General features: G+C 36.1%; 2 protein-coding genes across 19 annotated transcripts in view; one reads left to right on the top strand and one right to left on the bottom strand.

The window, feature by feature from the left end:
• The window catches only part of LOC105218914 (G-protein coupled receptor dmsr-1), a 463,512-nt gene that overhangs the window by 433,483 nt on the left and 14,233 nt on the right, over window positions 1–15,796 (top strand). For all 15 annotated transcript variants that reach the window (XM_054234674.1, XM_054234670.1, XM_054234668.1 and 12 more), the window contains 3 exons: window positions 4,936–5,314; window positions 14,125–14,296; window positions 14,574–14,700. In XM_054234674.1, the coding sequence (XP_054090649.1) occupies window positions 5,054–5,314; window positions 14,125–14,296; window positions 14,574–14,700 (560 nt within the window). In that variant the 5' untranslated portion in view covers window positions 4,936–5,053. The remainder of the gene's footprint in view (window positions 1–4,935; window positions 5,315–14,124; window positions 14,297–14,573; window positions 14,701–15,796) is intronic.
• LOC105218913 (uncharacterized) overlaps window positions 1–15,796 on the bottom strand; it is a 44,543-nt gene that overhangs the window by 20,915 nt on the left and 7,832 nt on the right. The window lies entirely within an intron of this gene.

Below are 15,796 nucleotides of genomic sequence, written 5' to 3'. Positions count from 1 at the left end.
CAATGCCGTAATCATTGTTCTAAGTAGCATTCAATTTATTAAACTCATCTAATCTTTAATATTAAATTTCGTAGCTGTGCTATAATTATAGGTTATGTGCATTTCAGGCTGCCTCTTAATTAAGTTAATTAGTAACATGTCCACCCTAATAGCACGAAATGGCTAATTGTCGAAATTTGTGGGTGGCTAGCAACGCCTTAATTAAATGTTGGTTGCGTTTGGTTGTTAATTAACATATATATGTATATATAGAACAATGCTGCTTAAATTATATTAAAGGAAGAATTTAATTTATTATCAAGGAAGATTTGTTTATAGATTTGGTAGTCTTTGTATTATGAAATCATATATCGTGCCATCAAAGCTAATAGTACTGTGTTCAGGGTTAAGCACTAAGAGAAAGTATAATAAAAGAACATGTATCAATCATCAACCAAACTTTCTAGAATCGTTTCCTTCAGGCACTTCTATACAGTATAAAATTGAGGAAATCCGATTGTAACCACGCCCACTTCTCATACAAAGGTTATGTTGAAATTTATTAAAAAATGCTTTTATTTCAGTATAAAGATGGTAAAGGAGGGCTGCACTCAAATTGATAAACACAATTTTATATGGATGTGGCTCCGCGCATTTATGAGTCAAAAACCATATCTCAGAAACTATTCGACCAATTTCAATGAAATTCAGTTCATAACATACTCCTGGTATCCTAATGATATGTTATGAAAATGGTTCACAACCACGCCTACTTCCCATATACCAGGACTTTGAAGTCAACCTGAATTGTTTAATTTACAATATATAAAGTAAGCACTAGTGAAGATGTCGGATGTCGCCGAAATCGGACCATAAGTATTCAAGGCCTCACATATCGAATATGATGACCTCAGAGATTCGAATTAATTTTTTTACCGAAAATATAAGTAAGTCTCTCGGATATTTTGAAGAAATTCCGAGGGAATACTTTTCTTCTAATAATTGTCGCCGTGCCAAAAATGTGTGAAATCGGATCATAACTTTATCTATCTCCCATATACTTAATATTAGGGTTTTGAACTTTCAATGGACTCTAGGTCAAATCCGCTTTTTTTGTTCATGACGTCAAGAACAAAACTGTCAGACGTACTTTAATCTCTCATTCCTGTTAAGAATGTAGACAGGCTATGCTCAATAAGTCGCGGTACATCTAAATATTTCCCCATTTTTGATTATCTACTTCCATATCAATGGTCTAAGTAATTAGTGGTTCCAATAGAGGTGTAAACAAGGCTTACGATACTTAAAATAAGAACTTTCATATACCGAACTTTTAATGTCCGAATAATATTGGCCGCTTAGGTCATGTTATTAGAAACAGTTAGAATAGTTTTTCTGGGGTAAGTCAAATCCAGCAGTAGCTCTGCTAGTAAATGGACTTCAATACGAACCAGCGAGACAATTTTACCAATATATACCCCGAATTAAAACCATAATTACTACTTGTGCTTGTGCAAAACCAAAAATTCAATTGCACAAATTGCGCGAAATAATATGAACAGTACTGGCGCGCATTCAAGACAAACAAGCAAATAAATAAATATTAATTTTCATATAAGAGATCTGTAATTAAATTAAACTATTAAAATGTTTATTATACACATATATACAAACATATCTATAAAGTAGATACAGCAATTATGTATGGCAATTATGTGTACAGCTGCAATGGTATTGATTTCAGGTCAACAGGTTATGCGCACACCCAGACCGTCGACCATTTAAATTAGCACCATAAATCGTCCAATCTTGCGACTTTAATTGCCGCAATTAATGCACGCAATGTTGACGGGAAATTAATTGAGATTTTAATGGCGAGCGACAAATGATTGCGACCCGCTGCGGGTCCTGTTATTTTGTACGCTTCCAACTTTATCGAAATGGCATTTAAGAATTATGAGTACAGTGTGGATTTTACAGTACATAACTTTTTGAAGAAAAATTATCACAATTTTTATTGAAAAATTAACTTTAGATGTAAAAATATATATTAAAAACAAGTAAGGAAGGGCTAAGTTCGGGTGCAACCGAACATTTTATACTCTCGCAATTTATTGATGTAATTTTATAAAGATAACACAAGTCGACCCATATATTTGGTATAAAGTTCAATAGAATAACGAAAATCATCATAAATAGTATATGGGGACTGAGGTAATTCCTAAACCGATTTCACTCGTTTTCACCACCAAGATACAATGTATCGAAGACTATACGCTCACTTAATTTAATATTACTTATAATTAGGTATGTGGGATCTGGGGGAAGTTATGACCCGATTTTTACCATTTCAGGTACAGAGAGAAACTGTTATAAGAAAAAAATTCAGAGGGAATGAATTACATTAAAATATCTGAGGGATTTACCTATATTTTCGGTGAAAAATTAACCTTAGGCACTGAGTTCTTCATGTTCGATATCAAGTGATGTCACAAGTGATGTCACAGCTCAAATACAGTATCTGTGCAAAGTTTTATTCCGCTAGCTTCATTGGTTCCTTATGGATACATTATAAAGTGAACGAATCAGATGGAATTCAAAATTGAGCTATATGGGAAGTAGACGTAGTTGTGAACCGATTTCGCCCATATTCCACCCGTGTCATCAGGGTGTCAAGAAAGTGTTATATACCGAATTTCATTGAAATCGGTCGAGTAGTTCCTGAGCTATGGTTTTTGACCCATAAGTGGGCGACGCCACGCCCATTTTCCATTTTGTAAAAAAATCTCAGTGCAGCTTCCTTCTGCCATTTCTTATGTAAAATTGGGTGTTTCTTACGTTTTTCGTTAGGGAGTTAACCCACTTTTAGTAATTTTCAACATAACCTTTGTATGGGAGGTGGGCGTGGTTATTATCCGATTTCTTTCATTTTTGGACTGTATAAGGAAATGGCTAAAAGAAACGACTGCAGAAAGTTTGGTTTATATAGCTTTATTGGTTTGCGAGTTATATACAAAAAACCTATTTGGGGGCGGGGTCACGCCCACTTTTCCAAAAAAATTACATCCAAATGTGCCCCTCCCTAATGGGATCCTATGTTCCAAATTTGATTTTCGTAACTTTATTTATGGCTTAGTTATGACACTGTATAGGTTTTCGGTTTCCTCCATTTTGTGGGCGTGGCAGTGGACCGATTTTGCCCATTTTCGAAAGCAACCTCCTCAGGGTGCCAATGAATATGTGTTCCAAGTTTCATTAAGATATCTTAATTTTTACTCAAGTTATCGCTTGCACGGACGGACGGACAGACAGACATCCGGATTTTAACTCCACTCGTCATCCTGATCATTTATGTATATATAACCCCATATCTAACTCTTATATTTCTTGGTGACACAAACAACCGTTATGTGAACAAAACTATTATACTCTGTGCAGGTTGCGAGAGTATAAAAATAAAATGTATTTCTAACATTGGATATAGATCACAAATATAAAAGATTTGATATCGGAATGTTTTGAAAACTCTTTTGAACTAGATAACTTTAACCAAACTTTGTACAAGGGAATTTCGATAAGTAGTATACGTTTGGGCTACATATGAATCGGTTACATATACAAGATGCAAAGTCACAACTCAGAAACAACCGCCTTGATTTTGAAAAATAAGTTTGAAAATACCCAAGATTATACTAAGACCTCGTATACTCTCCATAGAAAGTCATTTTATACATCTATATTTAACAATTGTTTCCACATAAATTTCGAATTCGAACTATATTTCAGAGCTATCATACGCTTTTATTGATTTTACATCTTTTAATGGAATGAATTTACATATGTATGTAATAAATAACATATTGTGATTTGATTTTTCTTATGAATAAATTTTTCTTAGTCCCATAGAAATCTAATGCGAAATTGAAAAAATCAAAATCTGTCAATGTCTTCCATGATCATTCGGTATATGATGATCATGGAAGACATATTAATCCCCGATATTGTTCTCTACCATACCAACTTTCAGAAGTTCATCTGACTTTAAGGTAAATATACCAGAGATGATATTAAGCCAGATTTGATAGTAGCATACTAGATAGAGTTGTGCTATGACAATACTGGACATTACCGGTATACATTTTCATCTAAGATTTAATACATTTTTTCACAATAAAATTGTTTATATTTATGTATACCTTTAATCGGTCAGCTTAGATTAGGTTTCGAGATTGATTCCCACTTGGACAGTTAAAACAGCAGCCATTTGTGGTACCTAGGTATAAATCGAGAGACTCTATGTGTCGCCGAAGAGCTTTGAGATTATAATAAATCTGTAGAGCCGGTTAATTTCGATTCCTGGTATTTCTGATCGGGTTGACCCAGTTGCTTTAAAACCAGTATAACGAAAACTAAACACAAATCTTATTATGCTTACAAATTGCCAACATATTTTTTTGTTCAGCTGTCCCTCAATTTAAGATCATTTTAGAAATTAATTTTTCCAAAATTAAGTTTCTTCTCTTATTTATTTTAGTCATCTGCAGTTTAGTTTATGAAACACTAAAGTTCAACACACTCAGATACGCTCTGACAAGTCGATGTCAAACATTCATATACCTGTGCCCGGAACTGAATACAGCTCACAAAACGACACGTATCTCAAACTCTAATGAATATTTTGACATGAAATTTGACATAAATGTGACTGACAGTACTACCAACCTAAAAAAAAAATAATTCTCAAATCCTTCGACGCGAGCAGTTTAAATTCAAATGTCACCTTATTTTTTGGACACAGTATACATATGTATGTTGTTTAAAATTGAAGAAGCTAACTCACGTATTACTTTTACTATATTTCATATGTCACATAAATTTTAAATCTAACCCCAAATCTAAGCGCAAACAAATTACAAATTCTAACCGAAGTACATATGTTTCTTTTGCTTTTTCCAGTTCGCCGAACATATTTTTGCACTTATTCACCCAGGCAATGAAAAAGTTCATTTCTGACAATTTTTAACAAGGACAAACGCGTTTAACCAGAAGCGAAAATAAATACAAAAACAACAAGATGTCATCGAATACCGCTTTATTGAGCGCCGCAGCGCACGCTTATCTCTCCTCCGACCTGTTGCCCAACGTGAATTTGTCTAATTGGGAGAAACTGGTAACCGACGATGAATTTCGCGATTTCATAAAACTAGTGGAGAAATACAAATACCCAAATCACACGCAGGATGCGGCTATGCCTAAATGCCATGACTATTGTACAGGCGAGCTGTATCAGATGTTGCGCACCTACAATGGCGTGCATGGCTATGTGGCGTTGTTGGTAAGTGAGATGATATAAACGAATACATATCACTGTTAGCTGTTAGCTAAAAACTTTTAGGGTGTCTGAATGTTGAAAAACGCAGGCAGCAGCAATCTCATGGTCTTCTTCTCATTTTCAAAACTGCTTTGCCATCACCATTTTAATGGAGATTGCTCTTTCGTGCTATTTTTCTCGTCACCATTTTAATTTTTGTTTAGCTTGAGCTTGACAACTGACAGCTTCAATTAACTCTCGGCTATATTTTATCTAAGTATGGCATTTTGTGTGTATGTGTGCGATTATTTAGAGCAAACATTTAGTATTTAGTGTAGCAGCTTTATAAGTAAGTGGGGTAATAGCTCTTCGCAAAGTCAGTTAATTCGCATGTGTCTTAAAGATGGCGCGCTAAATATTAATGAAATAATTTTGCTGCGTGTTTTATGGGAAAATGCTGATATTTCAGGGGATTAAGAATAATGAAATAATTAACATTCTACTACAAAACTATCCATTAAAATTTTCAAAGCAGTTGGTCTCATTCACTATTGGAGTTCCTTTTTTCCTTTACAAAAAAAAAAACAACATATAATAGTTATTGTCATCTTCGTAAGTCTATTTCCTGCCTATAGCCTTTTCGCACAGGAGTTCATTAGTTAATTGATCAATTAACCGGTCTTTGCTCAATTGAAGCGCTGATTTAGATCAATTTACCATAGAAAAGACAAATCTGATTTTACTACATTAATTTTTAAATGGATACAAATCGAGTTGAAACTGTGGTGGCTGTGGTTATTAATAAAATAGCAATCAGCTGATGAATCTTACCAACTTCTTATGAACAAAAGAAAAAATGTAGCCGACTGTGCAAAAGTTAAAAACTGGTTTCTCAATTATAATCTTAATGTATTAAATTAATTTAGCTGTGCGAAAAGGCTATAACATCAGGAAACAACGTTTACGACCTCAATTGCTGCAAAAAGTCGAAAATTACACCTCTAGACTGGAATTTATTCGAGACTTGCGGCGGTTACTTTCCCGAAATCATGTTTACAACAAAACTCTTTTAAGAAATCTAATTTATTTGTATACTTTTACTACTACTACTCTACTTGAAAACCACATGTCTAAAAAAACCTTTATAAAATGGTGGCATATGAGAAGTAATCGTGTTTGTAATCCGATTTCTCTCATTTTAAAATTGTAATATTAGAATGTTATATACAGTTTTTTGCTGCAATCGGCAGAGTAGTAGCTGAGATATAATGTGCCAGTTCATTTTGATATACATATGTAATTCTATATACATATATCTATTAGTTTTAGGAAATAAAAACAACAACAAATTTAGGTGAAAACAAGTAAGGAAAGGCTAAGTTCGGTGCAACCGAATATTTTATACTCCAGCAATTTATTGCTATATTTTTATTAAGATAACATACAATCTGACCCATATATTCGGCATAAAGTCCAATAGAAAAGCGAAAATCATCATAAATAGTATATGTGGACTGAGGTAATTCCTGAAACGATTTCACTCGTTTTCACCACCAACATACATTATATCTAAGATTATATGCTCCTTAATTTGGCTAAGATATTTCACATAATCGTATGGGTTTACAAACCCATCGTATTTTTTAAACTCCTATAATTAGTTATATGAGAGCTCGGGGAAGTTATGACCCGATTTTAACCATTTCTGAATTAAATTAAGATATATGAGAGATCCAGGGCATTGAAGTTATAGTCCGATTTCGACAATTTTTTCACAAGTGATGACATAGATCATATACAGTATTTTTGTAAAGTTCTATTACACTATCTTCATTGGTTCGTTAAGTATATATTTTAAAGTGAAGGAATGAGATGGAATTTAAAATTGAGTTATATGGGAAGTTGGCGTGTTTGTGAGCCGATTTAACCCATTTTCCACAAATGTCATCAGGGTGTCCAGAAAATGCTACAAACCGAATTTCATTGGATCGGTCAAGTAGTTCCTGAGATATGGGTTTTGACCCATAAGTGGGCGACACCACTCCCATTTTCCATTTTGTAAAAAAATCTGAGTACAGCTTCCTTCTGCCATTTCTTCTGCAAAATTTAGGGTCTCTGACGTTTTTCGTTAGTGAGTTAACGCACTTTTAGTAATTTTCAACCTTTATGTGTTTTCGGTTTTCACCATTTTGTGGGCGTGGCAATGGTCGGATTTTCCCCCTTCATCCTCCAAACTCTTCTCCAACAGTGCGAGTTCCGCACTCTCCATACACTCGGCTCGATCCTCCTCGAACAGTTTGCCGAGATTGAAGACGGATCCATCTACAATACTCGCCGTGTCCGAGTGGGATGAGTCAACATCCATGCCCGTTTGGGCATCAATTCCCTCCTCTCCCGCTCCTGGAGGTAGTGGGACATCGGCTTTGGCATCGGTAGAGAGGACCCGAAGGACCACCTTCTCGAAACCATAGCTGATGATCCCCTTTACATCGCTGAGAGGACCCAAGGACTCCTTATTCAGAAGTATCAGCGCTTGCCGATATGGCTTCTGAGTTTTGTCTAGCCGAATGACCTTCCAATCTTGAACGAGAAGAGAAGGATTGCAATAACGCAAAATTTCTTCGATCTCTCCTGAAGTGGAGGGTTCGGCGGGGAGAAACACCCGAGCACGAGGGCGTAGTGGAAGTTCTTCCTTAGCCCCCTTCCAGACCTCTCCCACCAGGGACACCACTTCCTTGTACAAGGATGCTGATCTTTCATCAGCACACCTGACAAGCTTGTGGATGCCGAAGTGCCATCCTGCGCTCTCGCAGCTTGGAGGGGGACCAGGGTTTCCTCTGATCACCCTCATGAAAACCGCGGAAATGGCCGCCGCGACCCGCTTCCACTCATCGTGGGAGATGGCTCCATCTTCCCTGCTGTTCATATTTTAATTGGGTCCCCACTCAGAGCCGCTATCCATCTCCCGGAAGGTAGTCGCCTTTAAAATGGTCCCAATGTTATCTCAGTTAAGGGGCCAAGGCGAGGGTTGACGCACGTCCTTATGGGGCAATGCGTTCAGAGCCGACCAGCGTAAAGAGGGAGTCTTCTCAACCTACACCTACCACATCAACTTAATGATGACGGGAGCGGAACGTACTCCGAGGCCTGCCAGGGTTTTAACGGGACGGAGGCAGCCTTGGTATTACCCCACCAGCCATTTCTGTAGAGTGTCACCTCTACATACTCAGGTGGCGGAATACCAAGACCACCAGCCCAGGTAACAACCAAATCCAAAAGAAAAATTTCAAAAATCGTAGTCCGTGTCGGTCCAGGGTCGTAGTCCGTGAGCTCTTCAAAAAGGCCGTGGAGGCCGCAGGTCATTTAGCGTTACCCAGGATGCTCCACTAGGAGGCGACCCGCTCTACATCCCTAAGTATGCGGTAGTATAACTATTACTTGTTGTTAGAAGACTCCAAATGCTTTCATTATTACTCATCCATTTAATCTTTAAAATTTTAACTTGCTAAATTATTCTGCAAATACATAGACATATGTACCTACTTTCGTAAGTTATACTTGATTTCAATTAAATTTCTGCATATTTAGTTGAAGGCCAATCAGAAGAAATTGAAACGCTTCTTGCGCTTTAAATGCTAATGAATTAAACAGTAATACATATTTTGACTTAAAAAAGTCAACAAGAACAACAAAATACAAAAACTTCAAACCGAAAAGCTCTCACTCTGACACATTTCCAAAGGTATGAAGGCTGTGGCTGTATAATGCTAATGGCTTTCTTACGAAGTCAAGCGTTGTTTCTTGGTAAAATCTCCATTTGTCCCAGACGCAGAGAAGTGTTTATAAATAATATACCCACGATAGTCGGCTACTGTTTACGTTGCATCTCATTTGGCAGCTTTGCGAGTGCTTGGCAGGTGCGTGGTAACTTGCTTACCGCAGGACACCCTCCTTGCCACAGAAATGCGCACAGCTCTCCTACATACATACGAGTACATCCTGCTAGAGCAGCGCACTTTGCTGTGTGGCGCATAGACGAAGATGAATAACGTCTGAATGAATGGCATATAAAAATAAACAACGGCAAAAAAAAATGAAAAAATGGCAGAAATTCAGTAAAGCAAAAGGCCAATGGAGGGTAGTAACAGCACGCTTAATAAGGCACAATAATTGCGCAAATAAAATGTTCGCTTTGGTGAAAATCGTGTACTTATTATTGTTGTTGGCGTTTGTGTAGGCGTTGGTTGGTAAATATTGAGCTTTCAGACCGCGATGGTGGCTGTGTAATACACACACGTAAACAAAAATCATAAACAAGCAAATAAACAAAACAAAAAAGTATACGCTCACTCAATTTGAATGCTCACACCACCACCAACTGGCACTCGAAATACTCGAAAGTATATGTACATTCAGCTAAAGCTGAGTCTTCTTTAGGTGTGTTTGTGTATGCAAATGTGCGAAATAATGTTGCAATAACAATGACCACATTGCCCGTAAATTGGTCGTTTTACTTTTTTTATTATTGTATTATATATACATATTTATATATATATATATATATATGTAGTATAAGCGAGTTGTTTTTGGTGTGTGTGTCATTCATTGTGTTAGTCCCACTGTCTTCTTTAATACCATGTTGCTGTGTTGTGGACTTGCCATAAATCCTTGAAACTTTGTTACAACGCATGCTCTGACTTATCGCCACAGCCAACGGCTGTTTGCGTAAATAATATTAATACGCCTGCTTTAAAAATTAAGATCAGCTGTCATTTAATGAAAGTCAGCAGTAGCGAAATGGCTCAATGTCGGTGGCAGTTTATCACATTTCTGTGCTTCATACATATATATTTTTCTTTCTGAAATATTTTCTTTTTAATGCGGAAACATTACGCGTTGCTGTCTTATAATGATATTTAATTAAACTAATGATGTATATGGGAAGTTTTACGACAGTTGAAGCTACATCCGCCTCCTCCACCACATACTTATTTAATGAACACTTTCACCTTGGCAATATTTTTGTCTGAATTTCTCCACGTATTTATGATGTTCTCCTGCAAAAAGATGATCTTACTAGTTTTAAGTAGACTCGAAATCATTTATATGTTTTATGAGAAGATTTTTCATGGTAGAAATGAAGTGAGGAATACCTTCGACTAGGTGTTGTTAAATAAATTATAATTTTTTCATGTGTATCGGAAACAAAAATTGCACCGAAGAATTTTAGAAATAGAGATTATGACAATTTAATCCCGAGACTTTTTTAAAATCCATATATGTATGTAGAGGTTCGTGCCGTCAAGAAGGAAAGTAAGGAAACGAACTGGAAAGCCGATTGTCGAAAATATGATCCTCCGACCGTCATGTAAGCACTATATTGATTGCACAAGCTAGGCATTGTACAAAGGCCATTTGGGACCATTTTAATAATGGATCATAGACGCTCCTGAATCACAAAGAACGAACCATTTCAGAAGCTGATTAATACTGCTAATGTATTAGGTCTACAACTTTGCTTCCGTCGTTTTTTTTTTTTTTTTTTTTTTGTAGACCTAATAATATGGATCCCTTACGACAACGTCATACGTAAACGGACGTGGTTGAATCACGATAAGGCAGCGCGAACGGTAGTCCAGTTTTATTAGGTGTTGGGTGGGATTAGTAGGGAATCGTTTACTATGAGCGGGAAACAGAACCAAAAACAAACAAAACCTACAATTCGCAACTGTACTGCCAACAATTGGAACGTCTGAAGGAAGCAATCAAGCTAAAACTATCAGTTTTGTCAATATGAGAGGAGTTGTGTTCCATCGAGGCAACGCCAGTCAATAGTTCCAAGCCAAAAGCGCCAAGAGCTTGGTGATGATGTTTTTATGTATCCACCTCATGAGTCTGTACCTGACACCAAGTGTTTATTACCTGGTCCATGGTTAATCATTTTTGCTAGGGAAAAAGTTTGCCCAAGAGAAGCTTGTGAAAATCGATTTTAGCCAATAAGTGCAAAACTATCTTCAAAATGTCAACAAGTTATCGAACAAAGCAGTGTATATTTGATCTCAATCGGACCATTCCAACAATGCTAAGAATAATCTTAAATTTAATGCATAAAATAATGACATTCCTTTTACTAGGTCTATGTTAGGCTTCAGAACACACTGTAAATAAACACTCCAGTTTAGCATCCACAACGCATTGCATAATTTTGCTAAAACTTCTACTCGAAATTTATTTGTACACACTTCACAGGGATCCATGCCATATACATGTATTACACACACATGGTCGACGAAAAGTCATTTATGTTCAGAGATTAACTTACATTTTAATTGAGTTGAATTGCAGTGAGAGAAGTAGACGAAAGCCGATAAATGACCAAAATGGGCAAATAACTTGTGTACACACGCCACATAATGTTTATCTAGTTTAATGACATCATAAATACTAATGCCAACACATGTACACACACACACACACACACACATAATTTAATTACACCGCTGATATTTACATATTTCAAGGGGAGGATTTAAAGAGCCAAACTATTACTGCAGGCCATACCAGTTAAATTACACTTTTCCCATATAGATAACAGTACAAATGTACTCATGTAGGTGAGCACATTTGTATGATAATAACAAAAAGAGCGAATATTCACAAAAAGGTTAATACCACCGGAAAGTGGCACTAATGATGCTAATTACAGCAAATGGCCAAATACCGCAAAAACACTAGAGTATTATTTATTTATGTGTATATACATGTGTGTGTGTTTTTGTATGTATTGCGGCACTTTTTGTTGGCGTTTAGATATCAGAATAAATGACGTGGAAGAGAATCTCATTTATTTATTCGTGGTGAATTTCGACATACATAGCTACTTTTTGTGTTCTCTTTTATTTATTATATAATTCAGTGTGTTATTAAATAAACAGAATATTGAATTTATTAATTTTTATAGCATTTTTCGGGAACATGTCGAAACTATAGATTTAACAGAGTATTAAACCAATAAATTTTGTTTAATAGAAAAATCGAGACGCCAAACTATCGACCAACACGCAAATAATATTTTCATACCTTAAATAATTTCCCGTCATTCTTCTTCTTGACTGGCCTAGATACCGCTTACGCGGTTATAGCCGAGTCCACAACAGCGCGCCACGCATCTCTTCTTTTGGCAGTTTGGCACCAATTGGTAATACCAAGTGAAGCCAGGTCCTTCCATCGGAGTGGAGGTCTCCCTTTTCCTCGGCTTCCACCAGCGAGTACTGCATCGAACATTTTCAGAGCAGGAGCACTTTCGTCCATGCGGAAAACATGACCTAACCAGCGTAACCGCTGTCTTTTTATTCGCTGAACTATGGCTATGTCGTCGAATAACACTTACAGTTCATCATTCCATTGTCTGCGGTGTTCGCAGTTGCTAATATTTAAGGGACCATAAATCTTCCGCAAAACCTTTCTCTCGAAAACTCCTAGTGCCGTCTCATCGGATGTTGACATCGGCCATGCTTCTGCATCAGCCAGCAGCTGTACACTCTTATATAAGATTGTACCTTCTCTATTTAGCTCTGCAGCTCGTTTTATTTTCTCCAGCATCAGGTTAAAAAAGTCACACGATAGTGAGTCACCGTCATAATAGTTCAAACAGTGAACGACGTAAACCCGTAGACGGAGAGAGCCGAGTTACCTATCTTATGAGTTTTTAATGTAAATGAACAGTCATCACAGCTTCTACCGCCCACTTCTACCGTACGCTACCGTAGATATTCTAGGCATTCGGATTTTGCCCGCTTCTCACTCTCGAGTCTCTCATAACGCATAACTCAAAATCACAGTCGAATACAATTATTTATAAATCGTTAAACTATTTTTAATTGTAGCATATGAGTCATGTGAATATGTCTGTCCAACCGTCTGAAAGAAGACTCCAGCAAAAACTTAGATGTCTCAATAAAAGTTAATGTGTGTTGTAGTACGTTAGTGTAACCGATATTAAAATATAATAAAATACGAGGGCGATCCCATAAGTACATAGATTAGAATATTCTCAGAAACGGCTACAGTCTGCTTTTCGAATTGGGCTGGTAGTTTTCACATATGGAAGAAGCCGCTGTATTCGCGGAATTTAGAAAAATGGAAACATCTGGTGTTTCGATTATTGTTTGATGGACGACAAATCTTGGATCCACTGATATACACCAGAGACCAAAGAGATGTCGAAACTATGGTCGCTGCACACGCTCCGTACTCGACTATCAAGCGCGTACTTGGAAGGTTTTGAAATTTTTTTCAGCAAGCAGCTGCGAGCGCTCGTTAACCCACTCTCTGGCACGCGATTGCGATGCGAAGAGAATGACTTGCAAGACGATTTTCAGTTTCAGATTAAGAATCTCCATCATGGAGTCTTTTTGATACCCTCACCTGGGGACTATTTCCAGAAAGTTGAGATTCCAGCAATAAATTTAGGCTATGTTACTCGGAGTATATGTAGCTTTCGAATGGTGAAAGAATTTTTGAAATCGGCACAGTAGTTTTTGAGTTTATTCATTACAAACATACATACAAATCTTTTCTCTTTATAATACTAGTATAGATAAAGAAAATTGTAAATAAAGCGTCAAATTCTATAAATAATATAACGTCAACAAATGTCCATAAGTGTTCTAAATACATACTTAGTTTTAATACCTTTTATATTCTCTAAATTGTGCAAAGCTCTATGATATTCGGTTTATCAGAACTTAATATCTTCCAACTTGCTGTTTTATTATTTTTCTCTTTTATTAAGATTCCTTTTCACATAATTCTTTCATTATCATTATCCACAGATCTGTATATTCGGCACAATTGCGAACATCCTGAATATAATCGTGCTAACCAAAAAGGATATGGCCAAAGCACCAATTAATAAAATACTCAAATGGCTGGCGATAGCAGATATGTTTGTGATGATCGAGTATATACCATTCGCTTCCTATCAGTATATCTACATGAAACCAGGTAGGAGTAATTACAGTCTATACACATTTTATTAAATATTTACCATATACAAATACGTTGTAATTACAAGTGCAAATTAAAGGATACCTTGTGGCAATGAAATTTTCATGCTCCACCACCATTGAACACCTTACTTCAATTACATTTTAACAACCTGCAAGGCACTTAGTATATGCTACATACTTAGTAATGAGACTGAAATGAATTTGCATTAATCACTTGTTTGTTATGAAATAATTATGCTTATAAATATATACATATGTGTGTTTGCTTTCAGGCGAAAAGGATTTCAGTTATGCCTGGGCGGTCTTCGTCCTTTTTCACATGCATTTCACACAGGTGCTGCACACCATATCCATTGGACTGACGGTGACTTTGGCAATATGGCGTTATGTGGCAATAAGGTATATGTGTGTGTGTGTTGACAATTAATTGCCTTGGGTACACATGACCTTTTTTATTATATAAGCTGTAAATAGTTTTTGCTTTTTGCACTCTTTTTCTTTTGCCTTCACATGAGTGTGATTTAGTTAATACAATGCTTGTCCTTTTACAAATGAGTGTCATGTGCTCCTGTAGTATTTGTTTTTGGTTTTCTTACTTATTTTTATTTTTATTTTTTTTTTGCTGAAGCTGCATTTTTGAATACTTTTTTTCTAATTTTAAAATTGTACTTTAGACCATATCTGTGTACTTAGTTGTAATTACTTAGTAGTATCGGCTTTTATATAGCAGGCAACATGACTATGTCGTCAAATAACTCGTCGTCGTTATCGTTTGAAGCACACAAAATATTTATCCCTTAGGCAGGTAGCATGTCAGCAGAAAGTTAGCATTTTAATCATGTTGCCACTGGGTAACACTAAGCTCCCAAGACAAATATTACGGAAAACAAAATATTTTTGGTAATCAAAGTCTGTGTTCAACTAAAAGGTACACCTTAATTCAATACTCAAGCAAATTAATTTCAATTATATTAGAAAAGAAAAGGTCAACCAATTGTACGCAATTAACTTGCCTCACATTGTCCTTTATTCTGGCAGTGGAAGAATAAAGGTCACCAAGCAACCTGTTTGACCAACTTTCGTAAAGTTTGCATAATGCAATCATTATTAAACTGCGTAAACTTTCAATTTAGTAGACGTAGATATGTATGTAGATGGCAATGTCCCTTGATTTTTTTTAAATTAAGGTTTTTGGGTTTTCAAATTTTATAATGCTAAGCAGATGCACATGAGTTAATTGTTCAATAGAGAAATCTTGTCTACAACTTTGCTTCCACCGTTTTCCAATAGCTGTATCTAGGGTCAAGCACTGGTCGATTATATCGATTAAATCGTTTTATATCGATCTAACATTTTTGTAACCGTTTTTATACAAAAAAATAAACTTAAATTAAAAAAAAAACGGTTGTAAACCTAATACATTCATTTTTAATTGAATACAAAGCGAGTTAAAACACTTGTGAAAAAATTGTCGAAATCGGACTATAACTTTTCA

Source organism: Zeugodacus cucurbitae, chromosome 6 (genome assembly GCF_028554725.1).
Source record: "Zeugodacus cucurbitae isolate PBARC_wt_2022May chromosome 6, idZeuCucr1.2, whole genome shotgun sequence".
NCBI lineage: Eukaryota > Metazoa > Arthropoda > Insecta > Diptera > Tephritidae > Zeugodacus > Zeugodacus cucurbitae.
Note: the sequence above shows the minus strand (reverse complement) of the source record. Positions and strands in the feature narration are given on the sequence as shown.